Raw genomic sequence first — 14,628 nt, forward strand, 5'->3', positions numbered from 1 at the left:
CAAAGTTCAGATCACATAGGAAACGCCTGTAGTGATGCAGCATTGGAAGGTTTCATGGTGAGTGTATGGGGGAGTCAAAACTCCCCCCAGAATTTCACTGATTGTTTGTCAGTTCTTGATGAATGCACACGCAGACATTTCAGCCGGAGACAACATCCTTGAGAAAACAGTAAATCACTGTGGATTTACTGTGCAGTTCTCCTACAAAAACATATACTTCAGGTTGCTAATGAACAAATTCTCACAGAACATTGTATTTTTTTTTGTACTTTTCTGTTTTTCTCTACTGCCAATGCATCATGCAGTAGTAAGAATTAGTACCTTTCATGATGCCAGCAGCAGCCCAAAAATAAATAAATAAATAAATAACTACATATAAAAAACAGTATTAACATAAAAGCATTGTGGAAGCTACATCATTTGTTGTAGTAATATTAGGGTGATTTTTCAGTAAGGCAGCCTCAGAGCATCATCGACAGGGTACACTGCAGCCAACAGTCATTTGGATGATCTTTGTCGGTAATGAGAAAACACAGAAGAAGACATTAAACAATTACAGGCTTCATTACTTCATTACTTTATGCGAAAGTGCCCTCTTGAATGAATGACGAAGAGGTGCATGGAACTGACCAAAAGCCCTTTAATGTAGCTTCATTTTCCCCAAAATACAGTATTTTTAGATATATCAAAGAAAAGGTATACGTAAGTCTACACAATCAATGAAGCGTAAATGACGATACAGAAAAGATTCATTCACCATAACATTCAAGTATGAATCACAGTTTTCCCTCAGAAGCTGGAGATGTGTGACTGTGGTGGTGTGTGTGTTGTGACTGTCAAGTTTCACTTGACAAATCAGGTGAATTTGGCATGTAGATCTGGTTTTCCTCAATCATGTTGTCAGCAAATGAAATGCAGTTTGTTGAAGTGACTCCAATGTTGATACTGTTGATTTTAAATCCCGCTCCAGAGTCGTTCCTCCACCCTCAATCCTCCATCAGCTTCAACACATTGCAGAAAGATTTGCTGTTGCTCAGTGTTTTGTCTTGTGTTTTGCTACCTAAGAGTTCCAGTTTTTGGCAGAAATGTGAAAAGGATCCATGCAGGGAGGTCTTGACAGTCTCCACTCCATTTCAGCACAGTTTCCTGTGGTCCAGCACAGACCACTTCAGACCCAAAGTCTGTCATGATGGATTAAACATTAAAGGGTCATTTAGTGAGATTTGTGTTGCCTCATGGCACAAAATGGCTCACACCCTTTAAACCACCACTTAAATATATTTAGTTTGTTATTTGGATTTTTGATGGGTCTCTGCACTAATTAGTTTAATAGTTTTGTTGCAATTCCCAGAGATTACCACTAGAGAGTAATAAAGGTGAATAATTCATTTAAACCTGTCTGATTTATCGTCAATACAGATTTACATACTAAAAATGTCATATTTGATACTTTTTCCTCACTGATATTTTGTAGAATTATGTTTGGGATATTTCTAGTTAGCCAAAGCTCCCCTTAATCCTTTTTTCATCACTGCCACTCCAATGAAAAATTCAAATACACATGCACTCGCACAGCAACAACTAATGAAGGCCCACAATTTTTCCCAGAGCAGGAGATACATACAGTAGCAGACAGTAGTGGTGGACTATCTCATTTTGGAAGTCAACAAGTCTCACACTAAGCTGTTTATTTTTGGCTCTGTCTTTCCAGTTCTCCACAAAGCCCTTACAAAGCCTGCGTGAGCTGGTTCCTCAGCTCAGTCACTGCACATAAGTTCGTCCCTTCCTCTCAAATACCTGTTCTACTGTGTATCAGTGTAAAATGGCTTCTTGGCTTCCTCCTGTATGCTCAACGATCCTTTCTTGTGGCAATCTGCTGTAGCAGCCAGCCACCAATCTTCATTTGGCCGTGTCGGAGCTCTTCTCTCCATCCTGTGAAATCCCTCAGACTGGCTGCCACCTCCCTGCCTTTTCAAACCCCATTTCTGCCCTCTTGATAGTCCTTCCTCTCGGGCAAATTGTACTGTCAAATTTCACTTGTTCAAATGTACGTGTCCTGTGCTCATTCCTTCCAACTCAGCGTGTGTCTTGTTGCTGTTTTTTGTCTGTCTCCTAGACCTTTTCCCTTTGTGATCTCTTTCTTCTCTGTTCCTGTTTTCTCCCCATTTCTCTTACTGAATCTTTTTTCTCTCTGCCTCCTTCTTAGTAGCCTGGTAACAAATGTTCTGAGTTGGAAACTTCAGCTTTAGACCAAGTGACAAGCACTTACGGTATTTTAAAGAGCGCTGAAACCCTTACACTTCAACTTCTTTTGTTTTGCCACGTCATGACCATAAACATAAGCTGCCAACATGGAAAAACGTGCTTCATTAGCATCCCAGCAGAAATTACAAACATTATGCAGATTTTTTTTCCAGAGCCCCCATATCTCCCACATTGCACCACAAATTATGCCTCATAAATGGAGTATATGAACTCAAGAAGAAACAAGGCAACAAATCCAATGTCTGCAATCAGAGCAAACAAAAATGAGCATTAGCAGTTACAGAGCACATTTAAAGAGTCAGTTCATGGAGTTATTTTTCTAGGACTACAACACTGTGCGTTGTAAGTGCTGGCTCTGAAGCTGCAGCAAGTCATGTCCTGCTTCCTCAAATAATGTGAGTATACTCCTCTTTCCCCTCATCTCCTCTTTGTCAGAGACAACAGTCTTTTCCTCTCCTCTTCCTGCCTCCTCTCTATTCTCTTCATCTTGTAGTTCCACTTGGGGATCTGGAGCTGGTTGCGGTTGCTGCTGCGTTTCAGTTTTTCTGGCATAAAGCTCGGAGCCGGGGCTTTGCAGAGCCTCACTTTGGGCACCACGATGCCCGGCCGCACGCTGCTTCTCCTCAGCATGTTCAGAGGCAGGAGACTTGCTCGTCTCATGGCCACCGTGGACGCCGTGGCCATGTCACTCAGCAGCTGAGGCTGGAGGCTGGCCCTCCGATCCATCGCCTTGGGGATGAGGAGGACCCGCGAGTTCTGGAAAAATCTCTTGTAGTTGTTCAGTCTGTCTGGGCCCAGACGCTTGAGATCAGCCACCCGTTGCCTCCTCAGGATCTCCTGCACAGCATGACGACGCTTCCCAATGCATGGCGGGCTGCCTGGACTTAGCGTGCGGCAAGCTGTGGCAATGAACGGACTGGAGATGCTGGTGGTGATCCGGACCATGTGGTCGAGAACACCATCATCCACAGGGTTTACCTTGTTGTTGATGTAAAACTTATAAGGGCAGCAAGAGAGGAGGTTGATCAAACGCCTCCAGCAGGACTTCGGCTCTTGGGCCTTGGCTACCAGCTCCTACACAACAAGAGCAAATGTCAACTTAAAAAGAACACATTCTCACTGCTTGTGTTGAAGTTCTCACGGGGGGATGAAAAGCATTATGTGCTGCATTCAGCAGTACCCCGATTCCAAAAAAAGTTGGATCGCTGTGTAAAATCCTTTTTGACTTATAGTCAACTGAAAACAGTACAAAGACAATATATTTAATGTTTCACCTCATCAGCTTCATTGATTTTTGTAAATATTTGCTTATTCTGAATTTGATGCAGCAACAAGTTTCAAACATGTTGGACAGGAGCAACTAAAGACTGGGAAAGTTGTGGAATGCTCCAAAAACACCTGTTTGGAACATTGCACAGGTAAACAGGTTGATTGGTAACAGGTGATAGTATCATGATTGGGTATGAAAGGGGCATCCTGGAAAGGCTCAAGCAACGATGTCATTCACAAGCAAGGATGGAGAGAGGTTCAGCACTTTGTGAACACATGATTGGATTAAGGATATGACTGAATGGACTCAGGAACACAACACAGTTTGATTGCAAATGGTTGCATTCTATCTAGAACATTTCAACTTTTAAGGAATCAGGGTTGCAGGACAGTAGACATGATCATTCTTTTTAACCTCCAGCATGGGCCACTCCTTGGAGAAGGAGTCACAGAACTGCTCAGCACAGGGTTTTGTCATTAGCCGATACATCAGGTTGGCTGTCTCGTATCGACCGGTGAAGAGAGCCCACTCCCTGGGTGTCATACTGCGGCCATTGTCCCGTGCCTGAATATCACCTCCTGGAAACATAAGGAGTTATGGAAGCGGTCAATGCAAGGGAGAGGCTCTACACTTGCACATTCACCCATACAGCAAAGGCAATGTCTGCCCTGACAGATACATCTTACCAACTAATGCATACATACACTTGTAAGAAAAATAAAGGTTTTTATTTAAGATTTAAGCTTCTAGAACAGATGTCCATAGCCCTCAGTTGATTGAATGCATGTGATTTACCAGCCAGCATGAGAGCTCTGACGCACTCAGCCCGGCCCTGCATGGCGGCCTTCATCAAAGCTGTGAAACCGTGACAGTTCCTCCTCTCAATGTCCAGACCGGGGAAGTAGTTGAGAAGGTAGTTAGAGATGATCATATGACCTGCAAACCAGAGAGAGACACACAGATGTGTGTTTAGCAGGTTAGCGTTCCTCCATGGCAGTTTCTTCTGATATATCTCTTTTACTGTCTGCTGTCAGTTAATGTCTATGTGTGACTTTGTGGTACAGTTAAATTCAGTCCTGTATACAGAAGGATAAGAACGCTGCCTCAAACCTATGTGTATTAACAGCTTTCTGCAGTTCAGTGGAGTTCCGACTTCATTTCAAGCTTATAATTTGTCAGCCACTCTCTGTCACTGATGGGATTTGAAGTCAAACTGCAGATTTTTACCATCAGCGCAGCTTCTTAAATGTTCACAACCCGAGCTCCTAATTGAGTAAATCCAGTCTAAATCCAGGCTAATGAAACGGCCTGATCTCCTGGAATTCCTTAAAGTGAGCACAATGCAGAGTTTGAGCATGCAACAGGACTCCATTACAGAGATCCAGCGAGAAGCATGGCTGAGTGGAAGGGTGAGGAGGATGGTTAACAATGGGAGCTCACCTGAGAACACCTGGGTTTCATTCCCAGCTCATGTGCACACTCCTTCTGCCTTTACTGACGGGTTTTAGAGGAAGTTTTTCATCTCATGGGTATGACAACTTGGCTGTAGTTGTGTGGACTCACAGTCTTGCACACCTGTTCCCCCGAGGTGTTGCAGAACACTTTATCATGAAAGGGGATCAATACTTCTTTTAATGAAGCAGAAAATGAAGAGAAGTCTGCAGCTATTCATCACAGGCCACAGAGAGCCATTCATCATCGTTACCAGATGAGAGGCCGGGGCACCATGTCTGATACATGTGGCTGCATCACTATGAAATCACTTACCATGGTACTTTCTAATGCCAGCAAATAACAGTGATTCTTGCAAATGGAAGCACCAGACTGCATAATATGCTCTGTGCTTCAATTTAGATCAAATTTGAAACTCAATTCGCTGCAATAAAATTTTCTACCACTGTAAATTATGGATCAAAAGTAGTGGGCAGACAGAAATGTTAAAGTATGCAACATGTCTCACTGGGAGACAGATTAAATATTAGATGGATCATGAGGAATATTTAATAAGGCAAAGAAATGGTTCATGAATACACAAATTGTGACACAAATGTCATATTTGAAATTAGACATCCTGGAAGTTGTGTGTGTATCTGAAGTGATGAGAGGTTGTTAGTTACTACAATGAAACTGTTCCATATTGTGGTAAATGAAGGAGAAAGATTGGGAACTCAACTGAAGAAGCTCTCGACCATCTCTACAGAATCTTCTAATGGATCCCTGTCAAACAGAGCACGACTCTGTCTCCAGCAAAAAGATGTTTCCATTAGCTTTGGCTTTGGTACTCAGATCCTGAATATTCACTAACGCTTCATTAGTAAGCAGATCTTCGCCTTTATGTATGAGGCTGGTCTTAGTTTAAGCTTGTGTGCTCCAGGTCTTTTGATTTGTATCAGAGAAGATGCCATCACCATTTAAAGCAAGATTAGGCTTTTAACAGCAGCTGCATGTAGTAATTACAGGATCATGGCACTTCCCTTTAACCATAAGATCCTTTTGATTTAAGTAAAAGTCGAGTTGGCTGCGGCCGTTGGATCTATCGCTAACTGTATTCGCCAAAGTCGTTGCTGGAATCTTGGAGCGCAGCAAGATGGCTAAAAATAGGTTGCATCAAGGAGCCCAAGCTTTCAGATGATCAGACAGGGTGTAAACCAGCCAACGGTTTAGACAAATGCATTTGGAAGAGAGGAAAACACATGGCTCATTAGCCAAAATGTTGACTGTAAATCTATTACAGTCCAGCACAGCTGAAGCTGAGCCTTCAAGCTCAGCTTCAGCTTTGGCGTGTGGCTTTGGCTTGTTCACTTTTGGTTTTATCTCCAAGTAGTCGCCAGTCTGGCTAAACTGCCAGCTAGCTTCCAACCTGTGGAACTGTCTGACAGCTTGTGTCTGTTTGTGGGACTAAGTTAACCAGAAAAAACATGAAAAAAGCTGAAGTTGTAAATAACCAAAGTTTCTATTAAGTTGCTTCCACATCATCATGGAATCATCATCATTTGTTGAGCTGCCTGAGAGCAAAAGACGACACAAGCAGAAAATTACAACCATGTCTCCAACCGGTAAGCGTATTTCCCAAAATGCCACACTTTAACTAAAGAAACAGGAGAGTACAGACTGCACACGGACACACAGCCAGGACGAGGGGTTCAATTCAAAGGCAGGAGATGTGTTTACCTGCTTGTGCTGCAGTAATAAGAGCAGTGTTGCCCTCGTTGTCCTGCCAGTTAACATCAAGGTACGGGCACTGAGAGAGGGCGATGACCACGTCCACGTAGCCATGGTAGCATGCCACAATCAGACCAGACTGAAACACAAAAACAGGGGTGCTTGAGTGTCCTCCTCTCTTTTTGTCTGTGATTGATTTTGCCTCCTAAAAACACCAAACTGGATCTTGGAGCTGTTGTGGAGCTTTTTTATGGATTCATAACCATATTTCCTCAAAGGAGAAAAACACTGCAGTGACTCTATTTAAAAGAAATAACACTTATCAGTCATGCTGCCTCCAAGCAAAGTAAAAGGCTGTTTTTCACAGTGTGTAATGGACTGATAGTGAGTCTGTAATGGACTGTTAACACAGGCTAAACATGGGTTTCCAACTGGAGTGGTCACTTGCTAAGTATCTAATGTCCAAATAGCTACTGGCTGGTTTGCTCTTATGTAAAAGTGTAATAGCTGTTAAATCAGAGTTACTGTTTGGATTAGGGGTAAAAAAAAAAAATCTTCTTGGTCAACGTTTCTTGCTTAGATCGTGTTTCACTCTAATGTTGCTGAAAACAAAATTCCAGCCAAGGAAATAACAAAGGTGGTCAGACGATCATACAGTTTATAAGCAAACCACCACTTTAAACTCATTACCTAAACCACTTATTAGAATCCCTACATTTCAAAAAACTGTACAACTCTGACTCCAGTTACATTTGCATTAACATGCAAGCTAGGAAGAGCACATGTTAATGTCTGGTGTAAATGCACACAGAATACATTGTGATCAGCCAGACCACATCTGGACGTGGTCCGTGGGTCAGATGCCATTACCCACATAATGTATCCAGATACAGATCACAACTGACAAACTCTGAGCTGAGTTCCCACACTGGGCTTCACATGCATGTGAATAGCAGGTGGACAGTAAATGGGGCCTTGGGTAAGTACAATGGGTCAAGATGTTTATGACAGGAAGACTACATAACAGTTTGCCCCTCTGCTCATGTACTCCAAAGACAAATTCTAGACTCCTGACAAGATGAGGCGAATGGAGCAACCAAGATACTAATGCACAAATCTTCAAAATGTTTGAAAATAATCACATTAAGTAAGTAAATCAAAGTAAAGTGGAAAGGTTTTTGTGGTTTGGTTTATATCAGTAACCAAATCCTGGATACAAAAAGTTTTATGACCGACATTTTTATTCCGTTCAGTGGCATTTTGTTGTAGTTCGCACCTTAGTGCCAGTCTTGCCAAATTAAATATGACAAGTAATAAATTATGCCTCCCTGACTGCCTCATGGGTAGTAATAAAGCACCTCAAAAGGTACAGCTGGTTGACCAATTAAATCTTTATGGAATATGACAAGAACTTAATTTAAACATGGATCAAGAGGAGAATTGGGATTGTGAGACAGTGGTAATATCATGAATTCAAGAGAATGACTTTCAGGCTTTGTTTTTAGGGTGACAAATAAGAGAGAATGTGCATTAATAAATGAAATAGTTGGGACCAAAATGACTTAACGTTAGCTACATTTGTGACTTGCACACAATGTTACGCATCATGTGAACTTTGAAACAACCCAGACAGTACTTCAGTCATTTCCTGTGAATGGAACTGTCTTGAACAAAGAGGAAGTCAAACCTCTGATGAGGGTGAGGAGAGATTAACTTTCTCACAGTTTCTTAAAGTTGAGGAAGGTGAAGATTGTGAATGGCACAGCATGCATTCATACAGAAAATAAGGTCAGCGCAGCACAGTCAGGAGGCCAGCCTGGAACACATACTAAAGGGTTGTTTTACTGGGATACACTACAAACAATGGGTGGATGGATTCGGCTCATTTCCATGGCAGCATATGTTATGTCAACATACTCTTCAGTGTCCTGAAAGACATTACTGGCGCAGTGCTCCAGGACAAGTCTTTCTCTGTCTGTTGCAGCTCCTTAAGCATACAGTATATCTTTCCTAGTGCTCAGGTCAATGTCTCAGCAAACCCTTTAAAAGCTGAGCCCTGATGGCAAGCTGCTTCCTGACACTGTCATTGTACAGTTGACACCCCCCATCTGCCACTGAAGGCTTAACCAACTGCTCTGAACGCTTCTTCAGGATTTGACCTTCAGTGTCTTGCTGGTGTTCAGGACCTGCACAAGGCTCAACTGACCTGACCACAAAACCAGCCGCTGAGAAAAAGGGCCAGGTTCAAACAGGGTCAGCATGATTTTTATCAGTTGCTGTTATGTTGTGTTACACTCTATGACACGTCTAAGTCATTGAACTTGATCAATCATAGGATTATATAAACAGACATTTCTCAATGGAATTCTATATTTCAGACTTCTAATTGATACTTGTAAGCTGTGAACATAACACTTAGCAGCTTACAATGGCCACAGTTGTACTGAGTGGCCAATTAACATTGCAGGCACAAAAGATCATATGCATGCTGGGCAACAGAAACAGCTCCCATACCAAGGCATGATTTTAAATAATGTAATATTCCCAGTTGCTGCAACAGCTCACTAATGTGAACCACAGGTCTTGACCATGTCCATGACCTATACAGCACTGTTTTGAACCAGAATTTAAGCTAAGCTGTCATATCCCTGCAAGGCTGTAATAATGATATATATCTGGAGGGAAACATCCCTCGAATATTCAAAAAATTAAATATAAACAACAGCCAACCAAGCAACGCTATCAAGAAATGATCATTAGCAAATGTACTCTAATCATAACACAACCTAATGAAGGGACATTATAATTACAAGCAGTTCTAATATTATGGTACACTGCAGTTCTGCATGTGTGGTTTTTGTCCAAGTAGTGTTGCCGTACCCCAGCAGAAGCAACTGCTGTATGTACAATCAATGTCACATGGTGTACTGTGTCTCTCTATTGTGTGTGAAGGCTATGCTAGTGTCGATTGTGATTTAGCAGCTCAAAACCAATGCTAATCAATCAACCATCGTTAACATCAGCGAACATAGCTAAGTTACCTGAAAGGTTAATCAGCCACACATTCACGGCGCAACCCACAACAGTGCTCATGAGTGTATTTACCGAACGTTAATGTCTTCATTGTGTTATATTTGTCAGAGGTCTGAGTGAAGTGGCAGTCATTTATGTTGTGCTGTTTATGCAAACAGCTGTACAACTAACTTTCACTTATTGCATATTTGCATAGTACTATAGCTGTACTGGGTTTTGATATAAACTATTATTGGTGTTTGATTAAAGTGCAAGCAGCTTTCATTCACAGTAAGTGTCAGCATGAGCAAGAGGAAGGGTGGCAGCGACGTTGGCCAGTTTTCTTGAGCAACCTCAGAGTGAAAGCTGAGAGCAGGGTGTGGTCACGGGAAGGTGCATAGCTTAGTCTGGAGGACTGTGCAGTGGTTTTGAATACTGTCAACATGATTATGTGGAACCATGGTCCACAGGTTACTGTTAAAGCTGAAGCACTAAAAAAAGACCTTAGAAAAGAACGATGACATCACTGCAGTCCAATCCTACAGACTCCTCCTGGCTTCCTTTCTGTATGGGCATTTCCATCAGGAGAGCTGGAAACAAAATAAAGACTTTGCTGGTTTCAAGTTAGCAGTGAAAACAAGCCAGGCGTGCCTGAAAATCAAACATTTCTTTAAAATACATTGAAGCAGAGACACCTACTCTTCTGTTCCTGTCTGTTTCTTTCACTTCCTCTTCCGTCACTCCTTGTCTGATCATAATCTTGACGATGATGGCGTTGTTGTTGCAGCAGGCATTAAAGAAAGAAATGGGCTCTGGGCTATCGGGGCTCGGCGAGCGGTACAAGAGGGACACGACTGAACTGTCCGGGGGATAGAAAGAATCATCAGAGGCGATGCTCCGTGTGTCGGAGCGATCCGGCAGGGCCTCGAAGTCCAACTCCTCGAACTCTTGGTAAATATCGTCCTCATCCTCCCAATAGTTTCGTGTGTAATCAACTTTGATTTCTTCGTTATTGTCCTCTCCTGACTCCTCATACTCATTACCATTTTCATCATCATCATCATCGCTGGTGACAGACATGACAGGTGTATCCATAGCAACTTTGTCACCCAGTCCCACATGTCTGGCAACTCCATTCTCTCTAACCTTTGAACCTTCACTTTGTTCCTCTGTTATTAACACCATTTAAACCGTCCCCTTCCCCCGACTCTTTCAATTACTGTGGGGTGCCAGGACAACTCTAGGAGGTCCTGGAGTTTATATCCACCATCCTGCTGCAATACGTTGTCTCATCCTACCCGACAGAAGATTGAATGCTGTCAGGCTGTTGACATTTATCTGTTTTGGTCTCTGTCAGGTCTTCCAAGAGATAAGGGTCACCAGAGGTCACAATGGAGGCATGAGATCATTGCACATGCTCCCAATCCTCCGTCAAATAAATCTCTTCAAGATGCCATAGAGGACAGGATTCCCTACAACTCCACAAGAAGGGTTTGGTCATAAGCATGATCTCAGGCAGTCACACACTGGTAAAGTGACCAAAGATGCTCAATATGATGACGTTTTCCTCTTGCGTGAGTTTGACAAGCCCAAGAGTATCCATGAGTTGCAAACTGTGAAAAAGCAACTGCCCATTTCCAAGTGACTCTTTGCAAAGGCAGCAAAGGCTTCATCCGTCACATAGTTCAATCACAGCATCAGAACCCAGACGGCAGCTTGAATTCCTGAAGTCTTGAGGACAGATTGAAGCTAAAGTTGTCCTCTGGAAAGTAGAAGAACAGGCAGTCGTCTTGGTTGGAAACAGGAACAGTCACTGCTAACGGCGGCAGCTAATCCCGTGTTTCCCTGTGGAGAAACACTGGGCTTGCTTTGATGATGGCCAGCAATGGGATGAGACATTCTCTTGAACTTGCGCATGATAATCCCTTTAGTCGCTCTCTCGCTAGCTCAAGCTGCTCTGTCGTGTTCCCCTCCCCGGTGACAAGAGAGTTTGAGTGTTTTCTGCCGGAATACAATTAAGTGTAAAATTGAATGGTACAAGCACAGAGGGAATGTCTTCACTTTCTCTTAATATGTGAAGTGTTTTTACAAAGGGACAACAGGCAAGAGCAAGCAAGTGAAACAGTATGTGTCATGATAGATGTTTACAACTCTGTGACATTAAAAGCACAAAATAAATATGTAAAGAACAACCAGGAAATCCATGCCAACGTTTACACCATCGTTCATTTACTATTTTTGTTCTGACAGAGATAACCCCATTAGAGTTAAAGAAGTCATTAGTGCAACTGGTCAAGCCAGCCCAACCCTCTCTGGTGTCATCTTCTGCTGCACTTAACGCCGTCCGCTTAAATTAGATCTCTCAACCACGTGACTTCATTTGTCTACAGAGTATAGTGGAAGGAAGGGGATCACCCTAAACCCAGTCAGAGCTCAGGTCCTGATGCCACCTTCATCATTGTCTGAATACTTTTTGGTGAGTCACCAACAAGACTTGGAATATTTGGATCCTTTTGATTAATAAATAACTTTTGGAAGTTAAGGCAGTAAGAATGTGCATCAGAGTGGATGACAGAAACAGATGACAGACAGTAAATCAAGCAGAGAGTAAACACACTCTTGTTGCATGCCTGCTGAAGTAAATGACAGCCATAAGAATTTTAATGTTATAGACACATGAATACCACATTGTGAAATGTAACCATATTACTTACAGTGGTGTTATTTTTATACCACTGATTTAGAGCACTCAAACCTGTTACCTTGATAAGCATCTTTATTAATTTATGGTCTGACTTTCCAACTTTGAAACATCCAGCTGCTAATTTTAACTGCTGAAATTTCAGCAGTTAAAATGAATGGGTGGTGCCGCCTCTTTTGGAGGATAGCGCACTAGCTGTCATTATCTGTCAGTCACTGATCATTTGTCACATGTTCAAGTCTTGGTTTGAATTTTTTAGGTCAGAATCTGATGAACTGAAATTTAACAACCTGAATGGAGTAGACCCTAAACGATATACGTAAAATCAAGTTTTTGCATTACTACCACTGGAATTTTCGAAGAGAGAAAATAAATCACATATTCTCAATATTTCAATGCTATAAAGTCAGTGGTATTTACAATTATTCTGTTTTTGTTTTTTGTTTTTTTTTAATAAAAGTATGCATTTATATAAGATGCAGTATTTGCTTCCATACATGCCAAGTTTGCACGAACATGAAATATCATTTACTGTGGTGGTTTTGGATTCCAGTGACCGGGCTGGCATGTAAATCAGTCAGGTTCACATGGTCATGAACTGAGCAGCTGATCTGAGCATCTGGCAGACACCTTGGGATTAATTCCTAGCATTTTGTGCAGACTGCCTAGGGCAGGTAAGGTTTGCCACATGAGGACACCATTCACACTGAGCCAACATGTTTTCAGGCACAGTAACACTAATCTCTAGTGGTTAAATCCTGCCTTTCCTGAAGAACATTACATCATAAAAGAGTTATTTGCAAGTTCTCTTTGAACAAGGTCTGACATTTCTTTTGCAAAATACAGTGTAGATTTTACACGTTTTCTTTTCTGTTTGGGGGGGGCCTCAAGTCTGGTTTTACAATAGTGCAGAAAAAGAAATCAAACTCTTCCTGACACAGTACTAATCTCTTCAGGGCTCCTTAAAGAGGGACAAATCACAGGCTCTTAGTCCATGATTTGATCGCCATGAAAAGGCTGATCTCATTGTGCTTGTGAAAAATGAAGCACAGGTTGGAAAAATCAGATTTAGCTTGACAGCAGATATGTTGTTTCAGCTGCATATGCTCCTAATCTCCACTTGGCTTCCAAAACTGTTAAGACTGTGCATTAGCAGAAAGGTAATTGGATTCAGCAGAAATAACCCCACATCCTGTTTCCTGGAGCTGCGCTTTCCAGCAGCACCAGACGTGATCCCGAATCAGAACTGGGCGCTTATAAACTGCTGATGTTGGATTATGATGCAAGACAGATATTCAGTGGTTGTTACTGTGATTAACAGCCTGGCTTCCGTGATACTGTAGTCACATACTTTATACTTTAACGGACTAGAACAGGATAGTCGGTGAGATGCTACTGCTTGAACAGGGAGTTCTTGTCAGAATGAGTGCTGTACATCTCAGCTGACCTCAAAATTCAAAGCACTCCAGTACTCAAGAAAAGAACTACTTTGTGTTTTGTCTGAATATGTCTGAAGGCAAAAGTGTTAATAGCTGTCTTGATATTCATTGTAAATGGAGTAATGGTGCACACTTTCAGACCGTCTCTCCTGAAGCCATTCGTAGCCTTGCACCAATTTGCACACACAGAAAGAGACTGAAATAGTTGTGTGAAAAGACTAGAGTGAGAAAGTCAAAAGGTCTCACCTTTACACTGTCAATCGCAGCATGAAGTTAAAGAAATAGTTGGCCACACGTGCGCACACACACACACACACACACACACACACACACACACACACACACACACACACACACACACACACACACACACACACACACACACACACACACACACACACACACACACACACACACACACACAATTTCAACTCTGTCACTGCAACTTGGCAACCCACAACCTGATTTCAGGGACGTGTGCAGCTGCTCTCTGCTCAGGCAGCCAGGCCAGCTAACCTGTATGAATCTAGCCAGAGTTTGAGACGATTTTGTTGTGGCTGACCAATTTCCAGCTTTGTGGTTGATCTTGAACGACAACCAAGTGTCTGTACCTGTGTAGCTTGACATCCTAAACGACCTATTGTGCAGCATCTGGGACACCCAACGACACCCTGACGAGAAGTCTAACAGGTCAGAATTTTAGACATCTCATGTAGCATGTTCCTTTGTGTTGATCAATCACGTGCTCTGTCCAGAGCAGTCAGGACAAACAGAGGAGG

The 14,628-nt window shown here is 42.4% G+C and overlaps 1 protein-coding gene across 1 annotated transcript; it reads right to left on the reverse strand.

Moving 5' to 3' along the window:
• Positions 1-2,554: 2,554 nt before the first annotated feature.
• ankrd33bb (ankyrin repeat domain 33Bb) lies at positions 2,555-11,001 on the reverse strand. The gene is made up of 5 exons (XM_070973602.1): positions 10,409-11,001; positions 6,707-6,836; positions 4,331-4,471; positions 3,950-4,113; positions 2,555-3,339 (listed from the first exon to the last, which is right to left on the reverse strand). The coding sequence occupies exons 1-5, from the start codon at positions 10,892-10,894 to the stop codon at positions 2,683-2,685; spliced, it is 1,578 nt and encodes a 525-aa protein (XP_070829703.1). The 5' UTR covers positions 10,895-11,001; the 3' UTR covers positions 2,555-2,682.
• Positions 11,002-14,628: the final 3,627 nt, after the last annotated feature.

This window comes from Chaetodon trifascialis, chromosome 11 (assembly GCF_039877785.1).
Source record: "Chaetodon trifascialis isolate fChaTrf1 chromosome 11, fChaTrf1.hap1, whole genome shotgun sequence".
Classification (NCBI taxonomy): Eukaryota; Metazoa; Chordata; class Actinopteri; order Chaetodontiformes; family Chaetodontidae; genus Chaetodon; species Chaetodon trifascialis.

What these genes read in the sequence shown, in the direction of transcription:
- ankrd33bb (XM_070973602.1), bottom strand. Translation starts at nt 10,894, where the DNA reads ATGGTGTTAATAACAGAGGAACAAAGTGAAGGTTCAAAGGTTAGAGAG. An exon ending in AAACAGACAGGAACAGAAGA is followed by an intron (nt 6,837 to 10,408) that starts GTAGGTGTCTCT and finishes TTTGTGTTTCAG; the next exon opens with TCTGGTCTGATTGTGGCATG. An exon ending in AGGAGTGGCCCATGCTGGAG is followed by an intron (nt 3,340 to 3,949) that starts GTTAAAAAGAAT and finishes CTTGTTGTGTAG; the next exon opens with GAGCTGGTAGCCAAGGCCCA.